This window comes from Natator depressus, chromosome 9, assembly GCF_965152275.1.
Source record: "Natator depressus isolate rNatDep1 chromosome 9, rNatDep2.hap1, whole genome shotgun sequence".
Classification (NCBI taxonomy): Eukaryota; Metazoa; Chordata; order Testudines; family Cheloniidae; genus Natator; species Natator depressus.
Genome location: NC_134242.1, coordinates 41,993,035 through 42,017,451, shown reverse-complemented (window position 1 = coordinate 42,017,451; position 24,417 = coordinate 41,993,035). Strand labels below are relative to the sequence as shown.

At 46.0% G+C, this 24,417-nt stretch overlaps 1 protein-coding gene across 1 annotated transcript in view; it reads right to left on the bottom strand.

Moving 5' to 3' along the window:
- ITM2C (integral membrane protein 2C) overlaps positions 1-21,340 on the bottom strand; it is a 40,850-nt gene extending 19,510 nt beyond the window's left edge. The window contains exon 1 of the mRNA XM_074963979.1: positions 20,926-21,340. Within this exon, the coding sequence (XP_074820080.1) occupies positions 20,926-21,027 (102 nt within the window). The 5' untranslated portion in view covers positions 21,028-21,340. The remainder of the gene's footprint in view (positions 1-20,925) is intronic.
- Positions 21,341-24,417: the final 3,077 nt, after the last annotated feature.

The following is a 24,417-nucleotide window of genomic DNA, read 5'->3' as shown; positions in this document are numbered from 1 at the left end:
TTTAGAAACGAAAAATATTGCATCATAGTTTCCAAGGCAACCAGTTCTTCCTGCGCAAAGTACTTATACAAGATGTTTGTACAGGGCCCCAAACGCAGCATTTCCACTGAGAACACAAACAGTGGTTTTTTGACACAGAGGTGCAGGAGACAAAAAGAAACTGCTATAATTAACAGACTACCACATTTAAAGGCAAAAAGGTCACACAATTAATCTAATCACATCTTTAAACAATACAACCACATGTGACTAGAAATAAAATTTAACTGCCTGTTTCTAGCCTTTTTGCAGCAATGTGAATTAGAATATCAACATTAACGGCTAATGAATTAAAACACGGCTTTGCTGCTAGATGACAAAGATAGAAGGATGTTAAATATGGAACTTAATGTGACATTCAGAGTTGTGTGATCATGTTTTCATTCTCTCCAATCAGTAAAAAGGGGGTGGGTATTCAACCCTCTCTTTTCCCCAACTTGTCCTTCCTTCAAAGATTCAGAGAACCAAGGGGCTGTTCTATTTTCCCCCTTAGTGAAGAGTAGGGGATACTTGTTTCATTTATATAAATATATCTCTTTGGCAGATGCATAATGGCTTTCAGATGAACTTCTTCCAGGAGGAAAACCATGTAAGGTATTAGCAGCACTAACAAAGCCTATTCTGGTAGGACTCTTAGCAAGATTTCCAATCCCCAAGTAAAACAGAAGGGAAGACAGAAGAGAATAAATGGTTGTGGTACTTACAATAAGGCTCCGAAGGCCATATTAAAGCATTCAAATAAAAGTGGCCTGATTTTCATAAATCAACAGGACTGCAGGCACACAACAACGCTGAAAAATCAGGCCAGTTTTATTTAGATCCTTAGGTATGGATTTCAGAGCATGACTTTGCGCACCCAGGTTTGAGAAATCTGTCCTTAAAAAATGTGAAAAAAACCTTATCTAGTACATGTAAACAAGGAAACAAACGATTCAGTGCTACAAAAGCAAGATAAATACAGATCAGGCAGCTCCCCGTATTTGCGGAGACCTTCCACTGAGAAAGCCTGCTAATCTCCTTTCAAATACAAATGCCACAATGGATCATGTACAACTCCAACAGAGGGCTTGTCCACATTTAAAATGCTACACCAGCACAGCTGTAGTAGTGCTTCAGTGTAGACACGATCTACATCATTGGATTTTTCACACCCCTGAGCGATGTAGCTGGGTCGACCTAATTTCCCAGCGTAGACCAACCCAGAGAAGACCAGCCATTTTTGGTCTGACTGTCCAAGCAATGCCAAAACAAAAGCCAAGTAGGTTATTGACTTACTATGATGCGCTAATGAATTTTGCAAAAGAAGAAAAGGCTCTGCAGTCTTGACACGTTTGGAAACAGACAACATGCCAAAAGACCTCCCATCATCAAAAGGCTTTTGCATTTATAGATAAGAAGGTTCGGGTTAGAAGGGACCTCAGGAGGTCATCTAGTCCAACGCCCTGCTTGAAGCAGGACCAATCCCCAATTTTTGGCCCAGATCCCTAGGTAGCCTCTGCAAGCATTGAACTCACAACCTTGGGTTTAGCAGGCCAATGCTCAAACCACTGACCTATCCCTCCCCCTTCTGAAGTTATTCATCTCTACTAGTGTTTTTGAATCGTGGGGGAATTTTTTATTTTGTACATGAGCAATAGGGCATTTCACTGCTTTGTTGTATCAGTGAAGTTAGCAATGCTTTCCCCTTAGACTCCAAGTCCCATCAGTACACACTTCAGGTCCAAATAAATGTACAATTTAAGAACAAATTTGAGGTTCTGTAAAGATATAGGCTGAGATTTGCAAAAATGATTAGTAATTTCGGATGCCTCTGTTTTTCAACAATCAACCTTACACACACTAAAAAGGAGCCCAGCTGGGGCAACTCCTACCCCCAACACGGTACAAGGGAGACCCTCCCCCTAGTACAATATGGGGGCAGGAGGTCTCAGGGCATTTCCCCTCCTCCCCACCATGTGGATTTAGGAGAAAGCTGCAAAGCAGAGCCAGCCAGAGGCTTCAGCTGCTAAAGGCAGAAGCAGCCAAAAGAGGGGCCTCTGGTCCTTTGGGGTTAGGGCTGCCAAACGTTCAGTTTTCGACCAGAATGCCTGGTCAAAAAGGGACTCGAGCGGCTCCAGTCAGCACCGCTGACCAGACTGTTAAAAGTCTGGTCGGCAATACAGCAGGGCTATGTCAGGCTCTCTGCCTGCCCTGTCTCCGCACGACTCCCAGAAGTGGCCGGCATGTCCAACTCCTAGGCACGGGGAGGCACCATGCACTGGCCCCGCAGCTCCCATGGGCTGGGAACCGCGGCCAATGGGAGCTGCAGGTGTGGGCAGCATGCAGAGCCCTCTGTCCCCTGCGCCTAGGAGTTGGACATGGCAGCCACTTCTGGGAGCTGCGTGGAGGCAGGGAGCCTGCCTTAGCCCCACTGCCCCGCTAACCGGGAGCCACCTGGCCGGAGCCTGCACCCCAAACCCCCTCCCGCACCCTAGCCCCCTGCCCCAGGTTGGAACCCCCTCCTGCACCCAAATTCCCTCCCAGAGCCTGCACCCCAACACCTTCCTGCACCCCAAGTTCTTCATCCCTGGCCCCACCCCCAAGCCCACACCCCCAGTCGGAGCTCCCTCCCACACACCAACCCCAGCCCTGGGCCCCCTCCTGCACCCTCAACCCCTCATCCCTGCCCCCCCTTGAGCCCACACCCCCAGCCAAAGCCCACACCCACTCCTGCACCCCAACCTGGAGCCCCCTCCCACACCCTGAGCCCCTCATTTCTGGCCCCACCCCAGAGCCCACATCCCTAGTTGGAGCCATCACCCTCTCCCGCACCCCAAACCCCTGCCCCAGCCCAGTGAAAGTGAGTGAGGGTAGGGGAGAGCAAGCAACAGATGGAAGGGGGACGGAGCGAGCGGGGATAGGCCTCAGAGAAGGGGCAGGGGCGGGTCCTCGGGAAAGGGGACAGGGCAAGTGTGTTCGGTTTTGTGCGATTAGGAAGTTGGCAACCCTATTTGAGGTATATCTACACTGAACACTCACTAGGTCAGGCTCTGACTCAGGTTTGGGCCCAAGCTCCATTTCTGACCACACACAAATCAGTCTGATTCTACTCCTGGGGGAATTCTGCACCACTGCGCAATGCAGAATTTTGCAGAAATGAATGGGTTTTGTGCAGATTTTCCTTTCCCCCACAGAAATGGGCTGCAGTGCTGCTGGCGGCTACTAGGAGTCTCTGAACCTGGAAGAGCCCAGCTCGAACATAGAAGACACTGCTGGGAGGGGTGGGAGGACTGGGGGAGAGAGTAGAGGGTTCCTAGCAGCTGCAGTTCCCCTCATGCCCTGAAGGAAGGAGACAGCGACGCACAGGAAACGCCACACAAGCCTGGGACCAAGCATCCAGATGTTTTTCCCTCTAGATCCCTGGGCTCTAGGGAGGAGGAGGTGCGGGTGTTTTTGTGTGGCTCTGTATTGTTACAGACATACTTGCTGACAAGTATTTTGAAATCAATTACCAAAATATTTGAAACTGGTGTGATTATGTAGTGTTATTTTGACAAATAAAATGTGCAGAATTTTGCAGAATTTAAAAATATTGTGTGCAGAATTTTAATTTTTTTGGCACAGAATTTTAAACCTTTTGGCACAGAATTCCCCCAAGAGTATGATTCGGGTCAGCAAGAACCCAGGACCCAGTCCTAGGATCCTGTTAGGAGGGTAGGTCAGAGCCCAAGTCCCAGTCCCAACCCTGTCAGTTTGCAGTGTGGACACAGGTCAAGGCACAGACCCGAAACAAGTGGTCTGCGTAGTGCAGTATGGATGCATTAGCACGGCTGAGACACCTTGGTCCAGCAATTGTAAGCCCAGGTTTACAACACAGAATGGACAATCAAGTACAGCCTTGGAAACACCGAGTCCACAAGCAGGTTTGCAATGCAGCAGAAACAGGGCCTTGGAGAACGTTCTACCATTTTGACTGGATTTCTGTGCCCTGTGCTGATTGTCTGTTTGCTCCAACCATCCCTCTCTCCCAGCACAGTCTCTTTACCTCAGTGTTACTCCTCTTACCATCTTCTCCTCTTCCCTATGCCCCTCCACCTCCTATCCTTCAATGCCCTATTTCCCTTCTCGTAACTGATCCCCTCCTAACTAATTCCATCCAAAAAACCCCACAAAATTATGGAACATGACAATTGCTGCCGTCACACTGTTCACTCTGCTTGTGTGTTTCTCCGCCCCACCCCAGTCTGCCTTGTCTACTTAGAGTGAAAAGTCTTCAGGGCAGCGACCATCCTTCTGTTCTGCGTTTGTACAGTGCCAGCAAATGGGGTCCTGGCCCATGACTAGGGCTCCTAGCAGATAGGGTTATACAAACAATAAACGGAACAAGATTTTCAGACTATAATGAGCTCAGTGCTTTGTGAAAATTGGAAATCTTTAATATGTCTTCAGTTGGACACAAAAAACCATTATTCACTTCCAGAAATCTTGCCCATGATCCTGTCATAGGGCCATGCCACTTGGATCATGCTCCTGCGGCAGGCCACAGTATGACCAGCATGACTGCCTCAGGTTCCCTTTTCAGTGTTCCCTGAAACAGTCCAGTCTCTTAGAGCCAACAGCCCTGGCTGGGTTAATTTATTACCAAAGAAAGCCCCCCGTGCACACAACTCCTCCCAACTCCATAGTCCCAACACATTAAATATAGCCCCAGGGTTCCCCCACCATGCCCTGGCATCTCCCACCTCACCCCAGCTCTCCAGTGCAACCCCGGTGCCCACCACCAGGCACACCCCAGCTCTCCAGCACAGTTCTTGTACCAGGACATGCACTCCGGCCCTTCTGACTGGAGCAAAACCCCACTCTTCCCAGCAATAATCCCTACAGTTTCTCTGCTGGAAGCATCCTTGCCAGGGAACCATCCTTCACTCCCCCGACCCTCTCACGGTTCCTCTGGGTCCAGCATTCTGGCCCTGAACATGTCAGCAGGTAAGCTCCTCTGCTACTACTCTTCTGCCCTCACCAGCCCCTAGCTCCACCTCAGACCCAGCAGGCAAATCTCTCTGCTGCTGCTCCTGCCTTCAGTCCTCTCCAGCTCTCTGGCCCAGGCTCCCTGGCTTAGGGACGGCAGCCAGCAAACCCCTCTCACTGCTCTCCTGACTTCTCTCAAGTCCCAAACATATAGTCTCCTATCCAATTCCTCCCTCCCAGGGAGAGCCTGCAGAGAGCTTTCAGCAGGCCCTCCCTGGGGAGCTCTCTGCTCCAACCTCCTAACTAAACCCTGGTCTACACGACACAGTTAGGTCAGGATAAGGCAACTTACATCAACCTAATTATGTCAGTGTACACACTACAGCCTTGTCCCACAGATGTAAGTGCCCTACTACACTGAGACCTGGTCTAGACTGGGGGTGGGGGAGCGTGAATAACTTAGCTGAAGTCAACATACTTAGATCTACTTACCATGGTGTCTTCACTGTGGTAAGTCGACAGCTGACACTCTCCCATCAACTCCGCCTGCGCCTCTCACCCTGGTGGAGTACCGGAGTCAACAGGAGAGTGCTTGGAAGTCGATTTATCTGCTACTGGATGAGAGTGGGAAGCCTGGGGGGCAGCTGGGCTCCTGGCAGGAATCTGTGTGGAGCGGAGAGCCCTGGCTTTCAGACCCCCACACTGCCACTCTTCATTCAGTGGAAGTGCTCCTGGTGAGGACACGGACACGCCCCACCGACAGAAGGAGGGTAGTGTGGACATCAGCCACACTATGTTAGGTCAACTTAGGGCTGCAGTGTAGACATGCCCTAACTTTCACCAGGACTCTCCAACTCACTGGGACTCTCCCTAACCTTTTACAGCCCCCAGGTGCTGCCCTGCCCTCTTCATTGGCCAAACTGGGAGCATTTGTTCTGTCACAGAGGAGTTGGATGTGCTTCAGTTACAAGGGCCAGCCACCCTGTGACAGACCCTTTTTGTAATTCTCTGTGTAAGTTACACTGACTGCAACAGTATCTAAAAAAGCTTGACAAAATAAGTCTTGCACTAGAAAGTTTACCACACACAGGAATTGTTTTCGGTTTTTAAAAACCCAGTGAGACAAACTCAGTCTTCTCAGGTTTGTTAGTAAGAGTCTTCAGAGTTAGGAGATTAGGTGATAGCTCACTAATGATCTAGACAGCAAAGGAAATAAAATCAGGGACGGCTTTTTTTTGTTGTTGTTTTTTTAAAGCTAGAACAGTATTTGCCAAAACTGATGACTCTGTGAGCTAGCATGCTTAGCACTAGAAAAAAAAACACCAGTCTCACAAAGGAAAATGAATCTTCCCTGTAACCTCATGCCTGTCCAAACAAACAGCAAGCACAAGAACAGAGCACTTGCAAAAATGCATCTAAGGACAATGCATCCTCCTTAGAAAGGACCCAGTTAGATTTTTTTCTGATCTACCATTAGTATTTTCTTAACTAGAAGAACTGCCCTCACTTGAGCAGCAGTGTATTATAATAATCAAAACACTGGACTTCTGAACAAGTCATTGCCATATGGATAGATAGAAAGATAGGTATACACCGTATATTTTTTATGACAGAGGAAAAAGACTTAATAAACAAATTGGGGAGTGCGGGGGGGGGGGGGGAGCAGCAACAGCAGTGTTGCTATTATATGGCTCCCAGACCTCATGGAGAGGTGGCGATCCAGTTAACACCTTTATGGGATTGAAAAGAAAAAGGCTTGATTTGACTTCGGAGTTTAAAACTGGGTTGAACACAATCTGATTCACCTCCTCCATCCCTGATATTCTACATGTCCCTTTTAAGAGATGGCTTCCTCTTCAGTGGGCATGGCCAATCAAACAGCCGTGTTCTACTGGAACCAAAATAACGCTGATCACTAGTGAGTGGCTCAGGAGTGCAAGAGGCAGAAATGTCATGGGAGCTGGTCCCAGCCAAAGGAGAGAATTCATGTCCAGATGAGATCACTGAATAACCATTAACCTCACTGTGTTCAGAAACTATACACAATCCATCTCTTTCAATTAGCTTTCCTGCAACAATTCCTTCTCAAACAAGTAGACAGACACATACCCCACTCTCACACAAACCACGACAAAAAAACCCAACTACTTGTCAAGCTATTTTGCCTACAGGTAGGGAAAGGAGAGATTGCTGTTATTTCTAAATACTTGGGAAGTGCTCAAATACCCCAATGACGGGAGCCATATAAGTAGCTGAGATAGAAATGCTTATTAGAGATTTCTATCTCAGCTACTTACTCCAGCTGTAATAATGCACAGTCATGAAGGTAATGGTCAGAGAAAAATAACGACAGAGAGAGGTTTCAACAAGATACAACATGATAAATGTATTTTGATTACAGTTTGTAACATAGGCTTAGAGAACCACAGGACTTGTAGACCAGCAGAGACTACTCTGTGATATAGTACTTAGAAATCTTTGTAGGGTGGAAAATACCAAAGAAACCCACCACAACAGCATTTAAGTTCAAAAAGAACTAGTTAAATGGAAATTAAAAGGAAGAGTCACAAGAGCGAAATGCCTGCAAGCTGCCTGGAAACCTTTTTTAAAACATCACAATAGAGACTCAAACTATATGTATACCCAAAATAAAATAATAAAAACAGTAAGAGTACCCAGAAAAAACCACCATGGCTAAGCAACAGAATAAAACAGGCAGTTAGAGACAAAAAAACATCCTTTAAACGTTGGAAGGCAAATCAAACTGAGGAAAATAGAACAGATAAATAGAGCATAAACTCTGGCAAGTCAAGTGTAATTAGGCAGTCCAACAAATTTGAAGAGCAACTAGCAAAAGACTCAAAACTAACAGCAAATTTTTTTAAGTACAGCAGAAGCAGAAAGCCTGCCAAACAACCAGCGAGGCCATTGGACGACTGAGGTACTAAAGGAGCACTCAAGGGAGACAAAGCCATTGCAGAGATGCTAAATAAATTCTTTGCCTTGGTCTTCACTGCACAGTACGTTAGGGAGATCCCCACACCTATGTGATTCTTTTTCGATGACAAATCTGAGGAATTGTCCTAGATTGAGGTGTCAATAGAGGATGTTCTGGAACAAATTGATAAATTAAACAGTAATAAGTCACTGTAACGGGGTCACACTCACCTCTCGTGAGCGCTCCCTGGCGGAGTGCGTGTGCCTGCACACTCTCTCTGTTTGTGGTGGGTCTTCAGTGACTCAGCCCTCCGGCCAAGTCATAAACAGTCAGTCTCACATATAAAAGCAACACAAACCCCTTTTGGGGTAAAAATCCAACAGGGGCCTCTTGCAGTGCCCTCTGTAATGTCTCTCTCAGTTTGTCCCTGCTCCAGAATAGAGGAGTGCCCCAGGGCTCCTTCCCTGGAGGCAGTGTCTTTGCCTCTCAGGGCCTTTCTGGCCCAAGCTCTTCAGCTGGGCCACTACAGTTCAGTTCCCCTTCTGGGCTGCCTCAAAGTCCAGGCCACTTTCCCAGTCTCACCCTCTATTCCAGGTCCCAGCCTAGGGACCCTATAGATAGCAGCTGTCCGCAACATCCCTTTAAATAAACTGTGTTACTGCTATAATTCCCTGGGCCACTGCACCATGGCTCCCACACATTCTTCACCCTTACCTCAGGACCTTGTCCTTGTGGAGTCCCAGCAGCCAGCCTGGAGCATCATCCACTCTCCTCCACCTCTAGCAAGGAACTGAACTCGTTCTGGCCCTGCAGCTCTTCTTATACTGACCTGCTGGGCCTGATTGGCTGCTTCACACACAGCCGCTTGAGACATCTTGGAGGACCTCTCTACTGCCCTTTTCTGGGGCAGGGTGTGGCAGAGCCTCAAGGCTTAATCCATCCCATCACAGTCATCAAGACTAGATGGTATTCACCCAAGAGTTCTGAAGGAACTCACATATGAAATTGCAGACTACTAACTGTGGTATCACTATCGCTAAAACCAACCTCTGTATCAGATGAGTGGAGGATAACTAATGCTACACCAATTTTTTTAAAACGCTCCAGAGGCAACCCTGGCAATTACAGACTGGTAAACCTCACTTCAGCACCAGACAAACTGGCTGAAACTATAATAAAGAACAGAATTATCAGACACACAGAGGAACACCATGTGTTGTGGAACACTTTCAACATGGCTTTTGTAAAGGGAAATCATGCCTCTCCAATCTAGTAGAATTCTCTGAGGGGGGGTCAAACAAATATGGACAAGGGTGATCCAGTGGATATAGTGTACTTAGACTTTCAGAAAGCCTTTGACAAGGTCCCTCACGAAAGGCTCTTAAGCAAAATAAGCAGTCATGAGATAAAACAGAAGGTCCTTTAATTGACTGGTTAAAAGATGAGGGGAATCACTTTGAAAGAGATCACTTTGATCATTACCTGTTAGGTTCATTCCCTCTGGGGCACCTGGCATTGGCCACTGTCGGCAGACAGGATACTGGGCTGGATGAACCTTTGGTCTGATCCAATATGGCCATTCTTATGAAAGAGTAGGATTAAACATTTTTTACAGTGGAGAGAGGTAAACAGCCATGTCCCCCAAGGATCTATACTGGTACCTGTGCTGTTCAACATATTCATAAATGATCTGGAAAAGGGGGTAAACAGTGATGTAGCAAAGTTGGCAGATGATACCAACTTACTTTGGACAGTTAAGTCCAAATCAGATGGTGAAGAGTTACAAAGGGATCTCACAACACTGAGTGACTGGCAGATGAAAACAAAACAAAACGGCAGATGAAATTCAATGTTGATAAATGCAAAGTAATACACATTGGAAAACATCATCCCAACTATAAATACAAAGTGACGGGGTCTAAAGTAGCTGTTACCACTCCAGAAAGGTCTTGAAAGTCATTGTGGATAGTTCTTTGCAAACATCCACTCAACGTGCAGCTGCAGTCAAAAATAACTAAGACAATGTTAGGAACCATTAGGAAATGGATAGGTAATAAGACAGAAAATATCATAATGCCACTATATAAATCCATGATATGCTATTAGCCAAGATGGTCAGGGACGCAACCTAATGCACTGGGTGTCCCTAAACCTCTGACTGCTAGAATCTGGAACTGGATGACAGAGGATGGCACACTTGAAAATTGCCCGGTTCTGTTCATTTCCTCTGAAGCATTTCACACCAGCCACAGCTGGAAAACAGGATACTGGGCTAAATGGACCATTGGTCTAACCCAATATGAACATTCTTATGTTCTTATAATACTATCTTCAGACAGACTGGCAGAGAGCTTACTGCATCTCAGAAGGAATGTCTCAAACTTAAAAAGAAAAAAAATCACTCTTAAGTGCCCTGGGAGGCATGGGGGAGGCAGCTGGATCACTACGTTCTACATAGAGGTAAGCTTACTGCCTCTTTCTCACATTCATTCCACTCATGCTTATTAAAATGACTATCCCTTTTTGAGGCACTTAACAATATCCCCATGCTTTGCCACAATGCTTATTGTACTACCAACTTTTTAAGGGGAAAGGTACAGTAAGGAAGGGAGGTAAATGAAAGATCCGTTTTCATGCTAGAAACACACGTATTTACAATTTTGTATGGACTTGGAATCCTGTTCAGTTTTTAAAAGAGTGTACTCGGATTGAGGGTTAACTTTTAAGAAACCAAGATTCACAGGCTCAGAAATCCTCCAACACCTCAACCTACATCTCATTTGCTGAGAAAGGTTCCCATGTTTCTAAACCTAGCATTATTTAGCACTTCTGCTAGAAATAGCTTTTTTAACAACTTTTTTCTCCTCCAGTTTTAGCAGCAACCTATATTATCCTTGATTAGAATATCCAGCAACAATGTCTAAAATCCAGTTAATATCCTATCATTCCACAAGAGTGGATCCTGCAGGAAATTGTTGCCATTTCTCAAACAATGCCTTCCCAATCCTCCCACCTCTGCGTGCCCTTCCTCCCCTCTCCCCAATACACTGGAAAACTGATAACCAGAGACCATGATTCTTTTAAAATATCAGATTCTGGTCTCATGACCAGTGCAGCAAAATGAAGAGGAAGTTCTTTCAGCCCTACTGGATAAGAAAAAAACAAAACATCTTCAAAGCAACATCTAATTTACTTTAACATGGTGAAAGTACAAACAACTTCAGAAGCTTGAACTCGACTCTAATGCTTGTAAATAAAATTAGATGAGCATATTCAAAATAAACCTACTTAGATGTCACATGCTTGTGTTACTGTCTCTACTATATGATGTTATTTACATCCCCTTCTCTTTGCTCCCCAGGTTGGGACTAAGATGTGCACTCGGTACACTTGCACTGGGTTCAATCTCAGAGGACCCCCTGACCACCCAGTCTGAGCGGGCGGCATTGCAACCTGGCATACAGGCTCATAGCGCTGATCAGGTTTGGCCTAGCCATCCCTCTGCTGTGATGGTGCGGCAGACAGGCCAAATTTGAGTGAGTGTGATCATGACCTGGCATACGGGGTCAGAGTGTTGTTAAGATTTGGCTTGGCTGCACCTGCATCATGACAGCTGGGTGCCAGACCAAATTGAGTGAAGGGGTGGAGGAACTGGGGGAGGGCAATTTCTGTAGTGCACAGGGCCCCCAAATTCTTTAACCCCCAGCACTGTTGCTCCACAAGCCATCCTGCATGGAAGTCACACACCAGAGCCTGACTCTCAGTATATGAGGGCTGGAACCATACTGTCAGAATGACTTTGGCTAAACACCGTGTAACTGCTAATTTAGACCTGGTGTTGAGCAGCTTTTACAAGTAGGCAAAGCACACCCTGCAGCCATCTAGGTTTTTATCATGTGCCCATCACCACAGAAAATGTTGTATTCATTTAGATGGAAAATATGAGCTAAAGGCATTAACATAACCCATTACCGAACATTAAAACAGTATTAAACAAGGTCTAGGGCTTGGTATGCAGAGACCTCAGCCTGTGTAGTACCATGGCAAACACTCCATTAAAATTCCTGTTAACCTTTTACTAAAGATACAGAAAAGGACCAACAGTTAAAGCATTTGAAATGTAAAGCATTAAGTAAGGTATGCATTTTAACAACATTTCTTGTTCCCTTTCCCTTCAGCTGCAGAGCATTTCAGAAGAAAAACAAACCCTTGTTTGACAGTCTCTTAGATGGCGGTAAAGATGGTAATAACTAGGTAAGAGAAGAAATCAGTTGAGATGGACTATAGCTGTTGTAGCTCTGCTGTTAAAATCCAATCCCGTTTTATCTCGGGTAGTAATTGCGAGTCAGCTGGATCCAGTAAGGGTGGCAATGTCATCTGGATCCCTCTCTCTGGCCTGGTCTCATCAAGATACCTTTCAGGATCAGGCTGACAAAGGCTCAGGGTTGCAGGAGACATGGGCGGGATGGCAGGCATGATGGCAAAGCTTGCTCCAGTAGCCTCCATCTGTTCTTTCCTTCTGGGTTGTTGTTTTTCTCACAAAAGCTCTTCGTTTTAAGAACCCAAAAAGGGAGAGATGGGCGGAACAATCTATCCCCTCGTTATTTTGTCCATTAGTTAGGCCTAATTCCAACATACCAATTTTGGCTCATTAATTTACAGCTCCACATCTCCTGTTTTTAACAAGCATAATTTCAATAGTCCTTGAATCATATCAACTTGGCCTTTTTGTTTTGACTAATACAGTTAATTTATCTCCCTTTTGTACCTTTTCACATCAACATTTGTTATTTAAGTTATTGAAACATCTTAAGAATTTTTACATACTTTTTTCAGTACAGCTCACAATTCAGGTAAACTCAGTCCCAATTTGCACAACATACCCTAGCACCTAGTGTCACCTGCACCAGAATCACTTCAACAAGCACTTCTGCCAACGTGGCTTGGACAGTGCTCTTCTGAGTCTTCACTGAAGGCTTAAACCAAAAGAGAAACCTCTTCCTGACATAGAAATAACTTCTATAACAACTGGAGAGGCCAAGAGAAGTGTAGGCTGAGAAAAACTTACGTTTAAACATATATCTTTGCCACCTCTACTCTACACAGATCACCAAGAAAACAAGGGATGTTGGCTAACTGGTCCCATGGCAGGAATCACAGCTCCTTGGGAACACATCACATCACATATGAAACTTAGCCACCCTCAGAGCAGCAACTCTATAAACCTCAGGTGAACCCCTCAGCTGAGAGAGACAGAGTTATTAGTAAGTTCAGGGGCAGAGCCACATCCAACCCTCCCTGTCTGGAGCATGAGGGAAAAAAAGAAAGGAGAAGAAACCAGAGTGGATGTGTTGGCTTGATGCTCAGTCCCCACAACAGGAGACAATGCTCACCTCACACTGTGGCACAGAGGAGCTAACCTTCCGCATTTCAAAGTGACCTTTTGTTTTTTATTGGGATATTGGATTATGGCAGGTTTCAGAGTGGTAGCCGTGTTAGTCTGTATCAGCAAAAACAACGAGGAGTCCTTGTGGCACCTTAGAGACTAACCAATTTATTTGGGCATAAGCTTTCATGGGCTAGAACCCATGAAAGCTTATGTCCAAATAAATTGGTTAGTCTCTAAGGTGCCACAAGGACTCCTCGTTGTTTTTATTGATTATGGCAGTCAGTGAAGTGGGGGAAGGTCATTATTGTGGGAGTGAAGAAGTACAGTCACCCAGGAAGAAAATCCCCAAGGCCCCATAATTGCCAGAAAAGGAATTTAGGCCTTTTTTCACTGTTAACGCCTTAATAGCCAGGTAACTCATGCTCACAGTAAGTACTCCCTGTTACAGCCAGAGCTATTCTTCTTGTGCTAGTTGTAATCATCATCAGAGCTGTTACAGTAGGTGCTAGCAACTCTTCAGGGAGAAAATCGGGATGCCACAAAAGGAGGGTCCATCTGACATAAGGGAAGCCCAGAGGAAAGGATTTAGGCTCCAGCAAGGGGTTCAGGATAATCACAGAGCAGCAGACATGGCCGCACAATAAGCACTTCCAGCATCACACAGTGATGAACCGAACAGCCATGACTCAAAGCCCACTGAAGAAAACAAAGATTCCCATGGACTTCAATGGACTTTGGACCAGGCTCAAGATGAAAAGCATGAATACCAATTAAAAATGTTAGGTCCCAATCCTGTTCCCATTAAATCAATGGCAAAATTCCCATCTGATGTCAATAGGAAAGGGATGAGGTTGCTAGCTCTTCCAATGCTAGATAATTCCCTACACCCACACCAAGTTAGCACATTGCCCATTTTGTGTCAGGAAGAATTGTTATTTTTTTTTTACATTTAAAAACTTCCCCTTCCTTAATTTCATCCAGTTACTCCCAGCTATATCCCCCTCCTACATCCCCAGCTCCCTCAGTCCATGCTAAGTACTTCTGCTCCCTCTCTGTGTTTACAAATATTTGAAAGGTGTTGGTGAATATCTCACAGATCTAATCATTATTTAACAATGCTCTTCAATCTTTCATCTTAAATCAATCCCTCAAGCCCCTGATGATTTTATGACTCCTTTCTGCATTCCCTTCAATTGACATCTATCTCCCTGGAAAATTAAAAGCCAACAGTTGAACACAAGTATCAGAAGGGTAACCGTGTTAGTCTGGATCTGTAAAAGCGGCAAAGAGTCTCTTGGCACGTTATAGACTAACAGACATATTGGAGCATAAGCTTTCATGGGTGAATATGCACTTCGTCAGATGCATGTAGTGGCTACTATATGCACTACATGCATCCAACAAAGTGGGTATTCACCCATGAAAGCTTACGCTCCAATACGTCTGTTAGTCTATAAGGTGCCACAGGACTTTTTGTCGCTTTTACAGTTGAACACAGTATTCGAAGTCTAGTCTTACCAGAGCCATACTGAGCCCTATTGCCGTCCCGCTGACCGGGCCGTTAAAAGTCCGGTTGGCGGCACAGCAGGACTACGGCAGGCTCCCTGCCTACTGTGGCTCCGCACGACTCCCGGAAGTAGCAGCATGCCCCCCTCCGGCTCCTCTCAGCCAATGGGAGCTACAGGGGCATGCCTGTGAACAGGGCAGCACACACAGCCACCAGGCCATGCCTCTGCATAGGAGCTGGAGGGGGGACATGCCGCTGCTTCCAGGAGCTGCTCGAGGTAATGCCACCCAGAGCCTGCACCCCTCACCCCCTCCTGCGCCCCAACCCCCTGCCCAGCCCTGATCCCCTGCCCGCCAAACCCCTCGATCTGAGTCCGGAGCACCCTCCTGCACCCCCAACCCCTCATCCCCAGCCCCACCCTAGAGCCCGCACCCCCAGCGCCCCAACCTCCTGCCCCAGCCCTGATCCCCCTTCCACCCTCCAAACTCCTCAATCCCAGCCTGGAGCACCCTCCTACATCCCAAACCACTCATCTCCAGCCCCACCCCAAAGCCTCAGCCCAGAGTCCCCACCCATACTCCAAACCCCTCAGCTCCACCCTCCAGCCTGGAGCCCTCTCCCACACTCCCAGCTGGAGCCCTCACCCAGCCCGGTGAAAATGAGCAATTGAGGGATGGTGGGAGAGCGAGTGGGGGGGCAGGCTCTCAGAGGATGGGCGGGGCAGGGCAGGGCAAGGGTGTGCGGTTTTGTGCGACTCAAAAGTTGGCAACGCTATCTTCCAAATCCCCTTATCCCACTTCCCCGTAAGAGATTTTTAAGAAACCCGTTACTCCAGGTCTTACACCATCCTTGTAGGATAGTTACCCACTACTACTGGGGTGGAGAGCTGTGGCCATCACGGTTTAGGTCTGTTAATCTTGAGTGCCTTTTTAAAGTCTGACTAGACAAATCTTTTGATTTTACATGTGTGTCATGATCATACACAAACAAAAGACGATAAGCTGTTTTGTCATCAGTGTATTTGAAAATACCTGCATATATAACTGTACTTTTCCACTTCAAAAATCAATCTTGTAGTCTGATTAAAACTCACACTGAAAGCAGTTAAGTATCTTGAAATATTTTTGAATAAAAGAGAATATAAGTCATTCAGCTGACTACATAACCTCAAAGACTATTGCAGCCACACTCAGCAAGGCTGTGTTAATGACAAGTAGACTGTTTTCACTACAAAATCATCAAATATTGTGATTGCCTCAAAATTATGTGGATTTTCTGATTGAGTTTGAATTACGTCTCGCCAAATGAAATCAATCACCTCAACTGTGCAGCAGGGAAGTACAATGCTCCATCACTTGGGCTTGCTGTCAGACTCCTCATTTACTAACTTTTTGTAATTAGGGGTCTCCGAAATTCATGGCCATGAAAATTGCGTCACAAACTATGAAATCTGGTCTCCCCCGTGAAATCTAGTATCCAGCCGCCCAGATCTGAAGACAGAGCGAACAGTGGCGACTACTGACCCAGCACCCAGCTCTGAAGGCAACACTGCCAACAGCAGCAGTGCAGAAGAAAGGGTAGCAATACTGCGGCCCCCTTACTCCTTCCCCTACAAACTGGTTGGGGGGCCCAGCTTGAGAAACACTGAAGAGAAATCACACACTTTTCATGGGTCAATCACAGGATAAATACCAAAAGTCGCATTACATATCCAGAAAATTTGCTATCTATGCCATGACCAACCCACAAAAAATGTGCTATTTCTCCATAATTTAAGTAGACCCCTATTTATAATGTATTAGAATCTCAAGCGTCTGCTTTCCTCCCTGTCACATCTTTGCATCTACAGTGCATCTGCCCAAATTCACAGACTAGTGATGTCCAAATTCCATCACTTTCCAGCCCCATCTCCTACAGGTGGGAAGTTCTTGGGGTCAAAAGAAAAAGAGCACACAGAACCTTGTTTCTACATCACCAATGTCATTTTAACACAAAGCAGCTGGAGCACAGAGGGTGAAAGAGCAGGAACTGTTGGCAGCAACAAGCATTGTGCCAAGAAAACCCAGCATTGAATGATAAACCCCACTGAGTATGTAAAAGTTGTTCTGTCATACAACATATGCACACAAAGAAATATGCCCTCCTCTTGGTCCAGTTAGCATGTGTTACACACACAAGATAATATCAGTAAGTATCTAATCCTTTAAAGTATGGTTCTAGTCTGGAAAGTGACATCATAAAAATACCACTCTCTCACACGTTCCCTATGTCCATTCATTATCATTTCTGCTTACTTCACTGACTTGGTGCATCTAACTTTCAATTTGATCACAAATCTTGCAATATTTGGTGTTTTTCTTAAAGCCCCAACTGCTGGACTCCAGAGACTGCTCAAGAGTCCCGGCTTTCATTTTAAAAAATAGTATATTTCTTCGGGGCTGCAGGAAAAAATAAAGCTTGAAAACATGACCCAAGTGCATCCTAAAGGCTCAGAAACCAAAAGACAAAGAAGAATGACCCAGCATTTGTTTTTGTTTCAAATCTTGTGATTTAAGCCAACCTCATGATTTTTGAATGCTTGGGGTTTGTAACACGGCTGATTGAAGTACGCTTTTGCTACTTTTTAACTCCTGTTTTCAAAGATCGGAAGAAGGAAAGATGAATCCTATTCTGACTCATGCAACATCAGCAAAATTACTAACTAAGTTCCAGTTGTAGAAATCTTTATTGCAGATGACATGCGAGCCAAAAGAGACCCGCTTGATTTTTCAATTCTAGGTTGAGTTTTCAGGGTTGAAATTTGGAGCGAGGAGGAGGAGAAAGAGAAATAACCCTTTTATTTGTGAACTGAGCAAACTGGATCTGGAAACCAGGGAGAGACCATAAATGGTCATACTTTATATTAAGGTTCCATTTATACATAGCTTATAAAGGGTTAATAATTAATAGATGTTATAAACATGTTACACAGACACTAGCAATATGTTCTATCTATAGTTATAAGCACATCAGTAGGTGGTATTAGAGAAGATCATAGTTCTGATCAACGTATTGACCTGTTGGACTCTAAAAATTAAACAATTTACTAAATCACCTCTTAATAATCCTTTATAAATGGAACTTTCATAGAGAATTCCACAATTTTGTTTTGACAGAGGCACTTTCCAGAACCAGAATGCACTTCAGAACACCCAGTTTCATATTAACAGCATGGATACATCACAATTTCTCTCAACACGGTGGGATATCAGGATGTAATAAATAATCAAACTTTGCACACACTTTCAGCGATTTGTGAAGAGGTGTAAAATGTTGCTTAAATGCCACCATCTGTTTCACAAGCATTTTAAACCAGATGGTGTTGTCATTTACCTGGTCCTGATCCTGTGAGTTGTTCAGATCAGGCAGACCCTCCACACACACACCTGCATGGACCTTCATTAACTTCAAGTGGGGGTACACCCGCAAGGAACACCTTGCAGGATGAGCCCATAATAGTTCATGTGATTTGAGGAGCACTTAAAGGTTCCTTTCCATATGTGACAATATTGACTTCTTCATGTAGGAATAGTTCTTCATTCCAACTGAGAGGTACCATATACACAGCCACTAGCATGCAATAAGCACTGCTGATTACCACATTACCGCATTCCCTGGTTGGGACACATCAGCCTCAATTAGATCCCAGGATCCCAAGAACAACCTTGTACTCCCAGGAGGTAATAATACCCCCATACACCTCTGTGCCTGGCAGGAAACAAATCTCCACAGGCGCAGCACAGCGCCCCCCTCAGCGCCCCCCTCCCCCACTTCCCTTTAGCTGGTGCCTCACTTTGTGTCCCTCCCAATAGTCGCCTCTGTGCAAGACCTTTCCTTTCTCAATCATCCATCACCAAAAGTAAATCAAAGCCAGCAAAGTAAATTCAAGTTGGGAACATCAACTCCTATTTTGGAAAAACTGAATAATCTGAACACAATTGTGCCATACTCTTAGTTACACTTTATCACTACTTCCTCCCCCTTACTCCTAATCTTGCCAAGACCCCAGAATTTCCCCAAGACCCCGGATTTTCATTTCTTCCACTCTCTTCTCCACGCTAATGATAAACCTCAATCAAAAGATGTTTTAATTTGATCATCATCCAGGAACAATTAGCCCCAGATCACCTCCACCCAAGTGTATGCCTAGGGCCAAAAGGCATTATTTGCTGCAATGTTTGTATTTATTGGTCTCATCTTGTATTTTTATTGCCCAAGCAGGACCACTCCCTACAATAGGATGCACAGCTGCCTCTCAATGTGCCCATTTCTCACCCTAGGACAAACCAACGTCCACAATGCCATATAGCTTTGGCTCTTTTAGAGTGTCTGCTCATGCAAGAAAAATCACAAGCATTAGCTACACTGAGCCCTCCCTACCAAAAAGGCTTACAGAGAATTCACATCAGGTCAAACTTGGTGTGGGCAGAGAGGTGAAAAATGGGTATAATTAATATTAAAAGCTGCCCAGTGCTTCTGTTTTTCCTTTGCTACCATCAAACAAACACCCCATGTCTCCCCCTCTCACATCCCAGCTTCTCCCTGATTGAGCAGTACAATTATAATCTTGTACCTATGTCATCACAATCTGTTGCCATGGAACTGGCTGATGTCACAAACTCAGCATTATATGACTTCAGGAACAGGTAGAAAAGAATGGGCCCTTGTTTCAATGGGCAGCCCTTTAACAGCAAACGTAAGTGAGGCCAGCTATGGGGGTGGGTGGAACACATGTTACTGGGACATCCGGACTCGTTTACCTGACAAGTCAACGGTGTGCCAAGATCTGCTGATGTCTTTTTCATGCCAAGTCCATCTAACATCCAGACAAAGGGGGCTGCAGTTCACAAGAGTCAAGGACAGTTTCCTAACTAACAGGGACAAAGACAGTGCCCACCCCAGGGACTCAGCGGGATATCTGGAGATGGGATGGGTTGGGTTGGGTTGTCGGGAGTTGAAGGAGGAAGAGATCTCCCCATACAGACTCAACTACCTAGAAACAAACTAACAAAAAAAAAAAAAAAGCCCAAATGGTAAAGGGGGCTGTTTTATTTATGTTCCAGGCAGGCTTTGGAGTCAGGGCTATTTAAATCTCCAAGGGAAATGACAGCCATTCCTTCTAGGTAGAAGGAAAAACGTGCCAGGGAAAGATCAAACACAACTGAAACACAGCAGGACTGCAGCAGAGGAGCGGGGTGGTATCAAGGAAGCCTAAAACGAAGCAAAAGCAGGCACCAGAGCCATCGTGAACATCATTTCTGGGCTCCCCGACTCTACCAGGGCACGACCGCCCAGGGGGCGGAAGAGGTAAACCGCCTTCGCAAGCAGGATTTCACTTTAAAAGCTCTGTAGCAAAATAAGAGACCCAAACCAGCGCGGGAGGCAATGCACATTTTTTACCGAGCCAGCACGCGCTCTCTGTGCCCCAAGCTCGCTGCTCCGGCTCTGGGGCCTAAAATGACCCCACAAGCCCCCCGGCCACCAAGACTAGCAAAGCACAAGGGGGACGGGGGGCTGAGGAGGAAGAAACTCGGGTCTCCCCAGACTCACAATACACGGAGGAAGCAAGCACAGATGCATTCTGTAGCACCTTCCCCCCAAACAAGCTGGACTCGGGGTGGGTTAGGAACCGGGTAGGGGATGGGAAAACACATCCGGACACCCACCCCAGCTCATGGCAGGGTGGCGCTGCCCTGCCTGGAGCCCCCAGCGCCAGGCTCACCGTGCATGGGGGGGGGGGGGCGCTGCCCTGCCTGGAGCCCCCAGCGCCAGGCTCACCGTGCATTGGGGGGGCCGGTACTGGGGGGGGGGCGTTGCCCTGCCTGGAGCCCCCAGCGCCAGGCTCACCGTGCATGGGGGGGGTCGGTACTGGGGGGGGGGGGCGCTGCCCTGCCTGCAGCCCCCAGCGCCAGGCTCACCGTGCAGGGGGGAGCCCCTAGCCCAAGGGACGGGCCGCCCACAGAGCGGCCACCCCGGCTCCTCGGGCACCGCGGCGGCTGGGGGCGCACTGCGCCCTGCTGCTCCCCGCTGCTCCCCGGGCCCGGGGCAGAGAGCGCCCCGACTCACCGCGCACGGAGGCAGGAGAATTTCCGAATGGGCCCCATCGCCCTCTGCCGCCTTCTCCGGCTTGAGCCCGGCCGCCGGCTGCGGGAAGCTGATCTTCACCATAGCTCGGCGCTGCGCCCCGGGACAGCCAGCTCACGCCGCCGCCGCCGCTCACGCCCGGCAGCACCGGCGCAGGCGCCGCAAGTCAGTCCCTGCAAGAGTTAAGGGCAGCTCCGTGCTTCCCCTCCGGGCACCCGCTCCGCGTTGTGAAACTGGCCTCTCTGGGTGGAAACGGCGCCCCTGGGTTTCTGGCTCCAGGGGATGGGGGGAGAAGAGGAGCTCCGTGCAACACACCGGTTACACACACCTACAGCCTTTCCCAGCGCGCTGGGTTTGCAGGGCGCCTTTTGCGCTGCAGGAGCTGATCAGACGCATGAAAAAGTTACAGCGTCTGCAACCGCTTAGCCAAGGAACGCTTTACCCCATTCCCCTTTGTGCCCTTTTCTTCCCTCCTACTTACCCCCCCCCCTTCTGCGTACAAATGACAAAGATTTGGATCAGTTACATGGATAAAGTTTTTTCCCGATCATGGCTAGAGTCACACTTGCCCTGAATTAGTCCTAATACAACACACAACAGTGGAAGCTGGGCTTTGTTTTCTCACTTCAGTATTCCAGTTTAAAAACAAAAATTCTCATGCATTTCTTAAACGTATTTGGAAAGCATCCATCACTAATCAGATCCTGGTAGTTTTCCTGGCGTTTACTAATGCTTTGCCCCAAGAGTAGTTTAACAACTCCAATGAGACCACTCATGGAGTACGATACTAGTCAATGTAAGGATATCTAATCTAGCCCTAAATGTTAAAATAGTGTAGCAGCTGGCTTAAATTGGCAAACCCAACAGCTGAAAGTTAAGGCTGGAATTCATACTTGATCACCTCCATTGTTTAGGGATTGCAGAGACTTTTGCATACCAGATGTGTTACATTAATAATAAATAATAAAACTTAGCACTTCTATGACAAAACATCCTAGATTCAAGAGACACAATGGGGGAGGACACAAACTCTGCCTAACCTTGCTTTTCTCCATGTAAGAGAGAATGCTAGTTGTTCATGGTTTTATGCATTTATTTTACTCTCTTTTCAGGCTTGTAAGTTTAAGAAAAATATTTCTCATGGAGGCATTGTGATCTATGGTATAAATATGCATTAGATAACTCAAAGGTATATACAGACCAGATTCTTCAGATACAGCGTGCACCCCTATATGTGATGCCCCTGATCCCTGTTCCACATAACATCCTCTCCTCATGCGAATCCCCCCTAAAACCAAAAATCAATCCTGTATTGCCTTTGGCCTACAAGAAGTGAGTTAATTTACCATTAATAAACAAGTCTAATGGAACAAACATGATGTGCCCTTAGCATAAATGAGCAAACACTTGATTTTATCAGGGTAAACCTTGTCTTTTCGTATTCCTTCCCCTCCATTACACTCACTACTTGCGTCATGTCTAAAATTAGGCCCTCATCCTGCAGTCACTTCACTTGGACCTTAGGTTGCATGGTCTTCAGGGCAGGGACCTCTGCCTTTGTGTGCCTAGCATGCCTTCAGGTGCTGTATAAAAAATACTAACAATGTGCAGCACATATCTTCCTATATTTTGGGGAAAGGGCTTGATTTTACAAGATGTTTAGTAATGTGCACCACTGAAGAGCATACTCAAGCTCTGAATGTTACAAGTTAGAAATCCATTCTTATACATATAAAGATGATTACTGCACCAGCCAGTAGTCACATTTCAAACGTCAACTATCTATGAGATTTGTTTTCTAGAACACAACCGCTATTGGACCAGCTTTACTCAATATGTAGCACTTGAACCATATGCATACAGCTCTCTGCTCAGGTTTGATAAGATTAGACATCCTCAGAAGGATGATGCGGTATTGGCCTCAGGAAAAAATATGGTAATGTATGGCCCCAATCCTGCAAAGACTTATGCACTGCAAGTAACCACATAAAGTCAAGCCAGTAAAGTTAAACATGTGCATATATCTTAAGGATCACAACCAATCATCTTTTCCTAAGGCAACCACTCAATCAGTTTCATCAGGATGTCTCTAAGAACAGCCATACTAGGTCAGACCAATGATCCATCTAGCCCAGTATCCTGTTTTTCAAGAGTGGCCAGTGCCAGATGCTTCAGAGGGAATGAACAGAACAGGTAATCATTGAGTGAACCATCCCCTGTCGTCCATGCCCAGCTTCTGGCAAACAGAGGCTAGAGACACCCAGTATACAGGGTTACATCCCTGGCGATCTTGGCTTATAGCCATTAATGGACCTTTTCTCCATGAACTTCTGTAGTTTTTTTTTTTAACCCAGTTATAGTTTTGGCCTTCAGAACATCCCCTGGCAATGAGTTTCAAAGGTTGACTGTGTGTTGTGTAAAGTAGCACTTCCTTTTGTTTGTTTTAAATGTGCTACCTATTAATTTCATTGGGTGACTTGGTTCTTGTGTTGTGTAAAGGAATAAACAACACTTCCTTTTTCACTTTCCCCACACCACTCATGATTTTATAGACCTCTGTCATATCCCCCTTTAGTCGTCTCTTTTCCACGCTGAAACATCCCATTTTTAATCTCGCCTCATACAGAAGCTGTTCCATACCCCAAATAATTTTTGTTTCCCTTCTCCGTACCTTTTCCAATTTTAATATCTCTTTTTTGAGATGGGGTGACCAGAACTGTACATTATAGTGAAGGTACCCTTTGTTTTCTGTCTTTTAACCAGTTATTGTTCTCTGAGAGAACCTTCCCTCTTATCCCATGACTGCTTACTTTGCTTAAGAGCCTTTGGTGAGGGATCTTGTCAAAGGCCTTCTGAAAATCTAAGTACACTATATCCACTGGATCCCTCTTGTCAACATGCTTGTTGACCCCCTCAAAGAATTCTAATAGATTGGTGAGGCATGATTTCCCTTTACAAAAGCCATGTTGACTCTTCCCCCCCAAAATGGTGTTCATCTGTGTGTCTGATCATTCTGATCTTTACTATAGTTTCAACCAATTTGCCTAGCACTGAAGTTAGGCTAATAAGGATCTTTGCAGGATCAACTCCTAAAACAACAGGTGCAGAGGGACAGGTGAATGCAATCATTATTTCTGCCAGTATCAAACTAACAAGTGAAAATGTCAAATACTTCAACCTTCATTTCGTCCATTTTATAAATGTCTTAAAGAGACACTCAACTTGAAACTAATCAATTTCACCAAACTTAAGACTTTCAGGGAAGTTAACTTGCCTGTATCGACCCCCCACCTCCCAATTTTTTTTTTAAATAAAATTGATGTTTCCTCCCATGTTGTGTCAGAGTTTCTCATTGGTATGCTGGCCCTCAGGAGCCAGTGGGGGAAGTCTCAGAAGGCCAGGCTACCCTGTTACAAGAGCTCCGCAGTAGATGTAGACCTAGAGCATGGCAGAAGCAGACACAGAAAGAGAAAG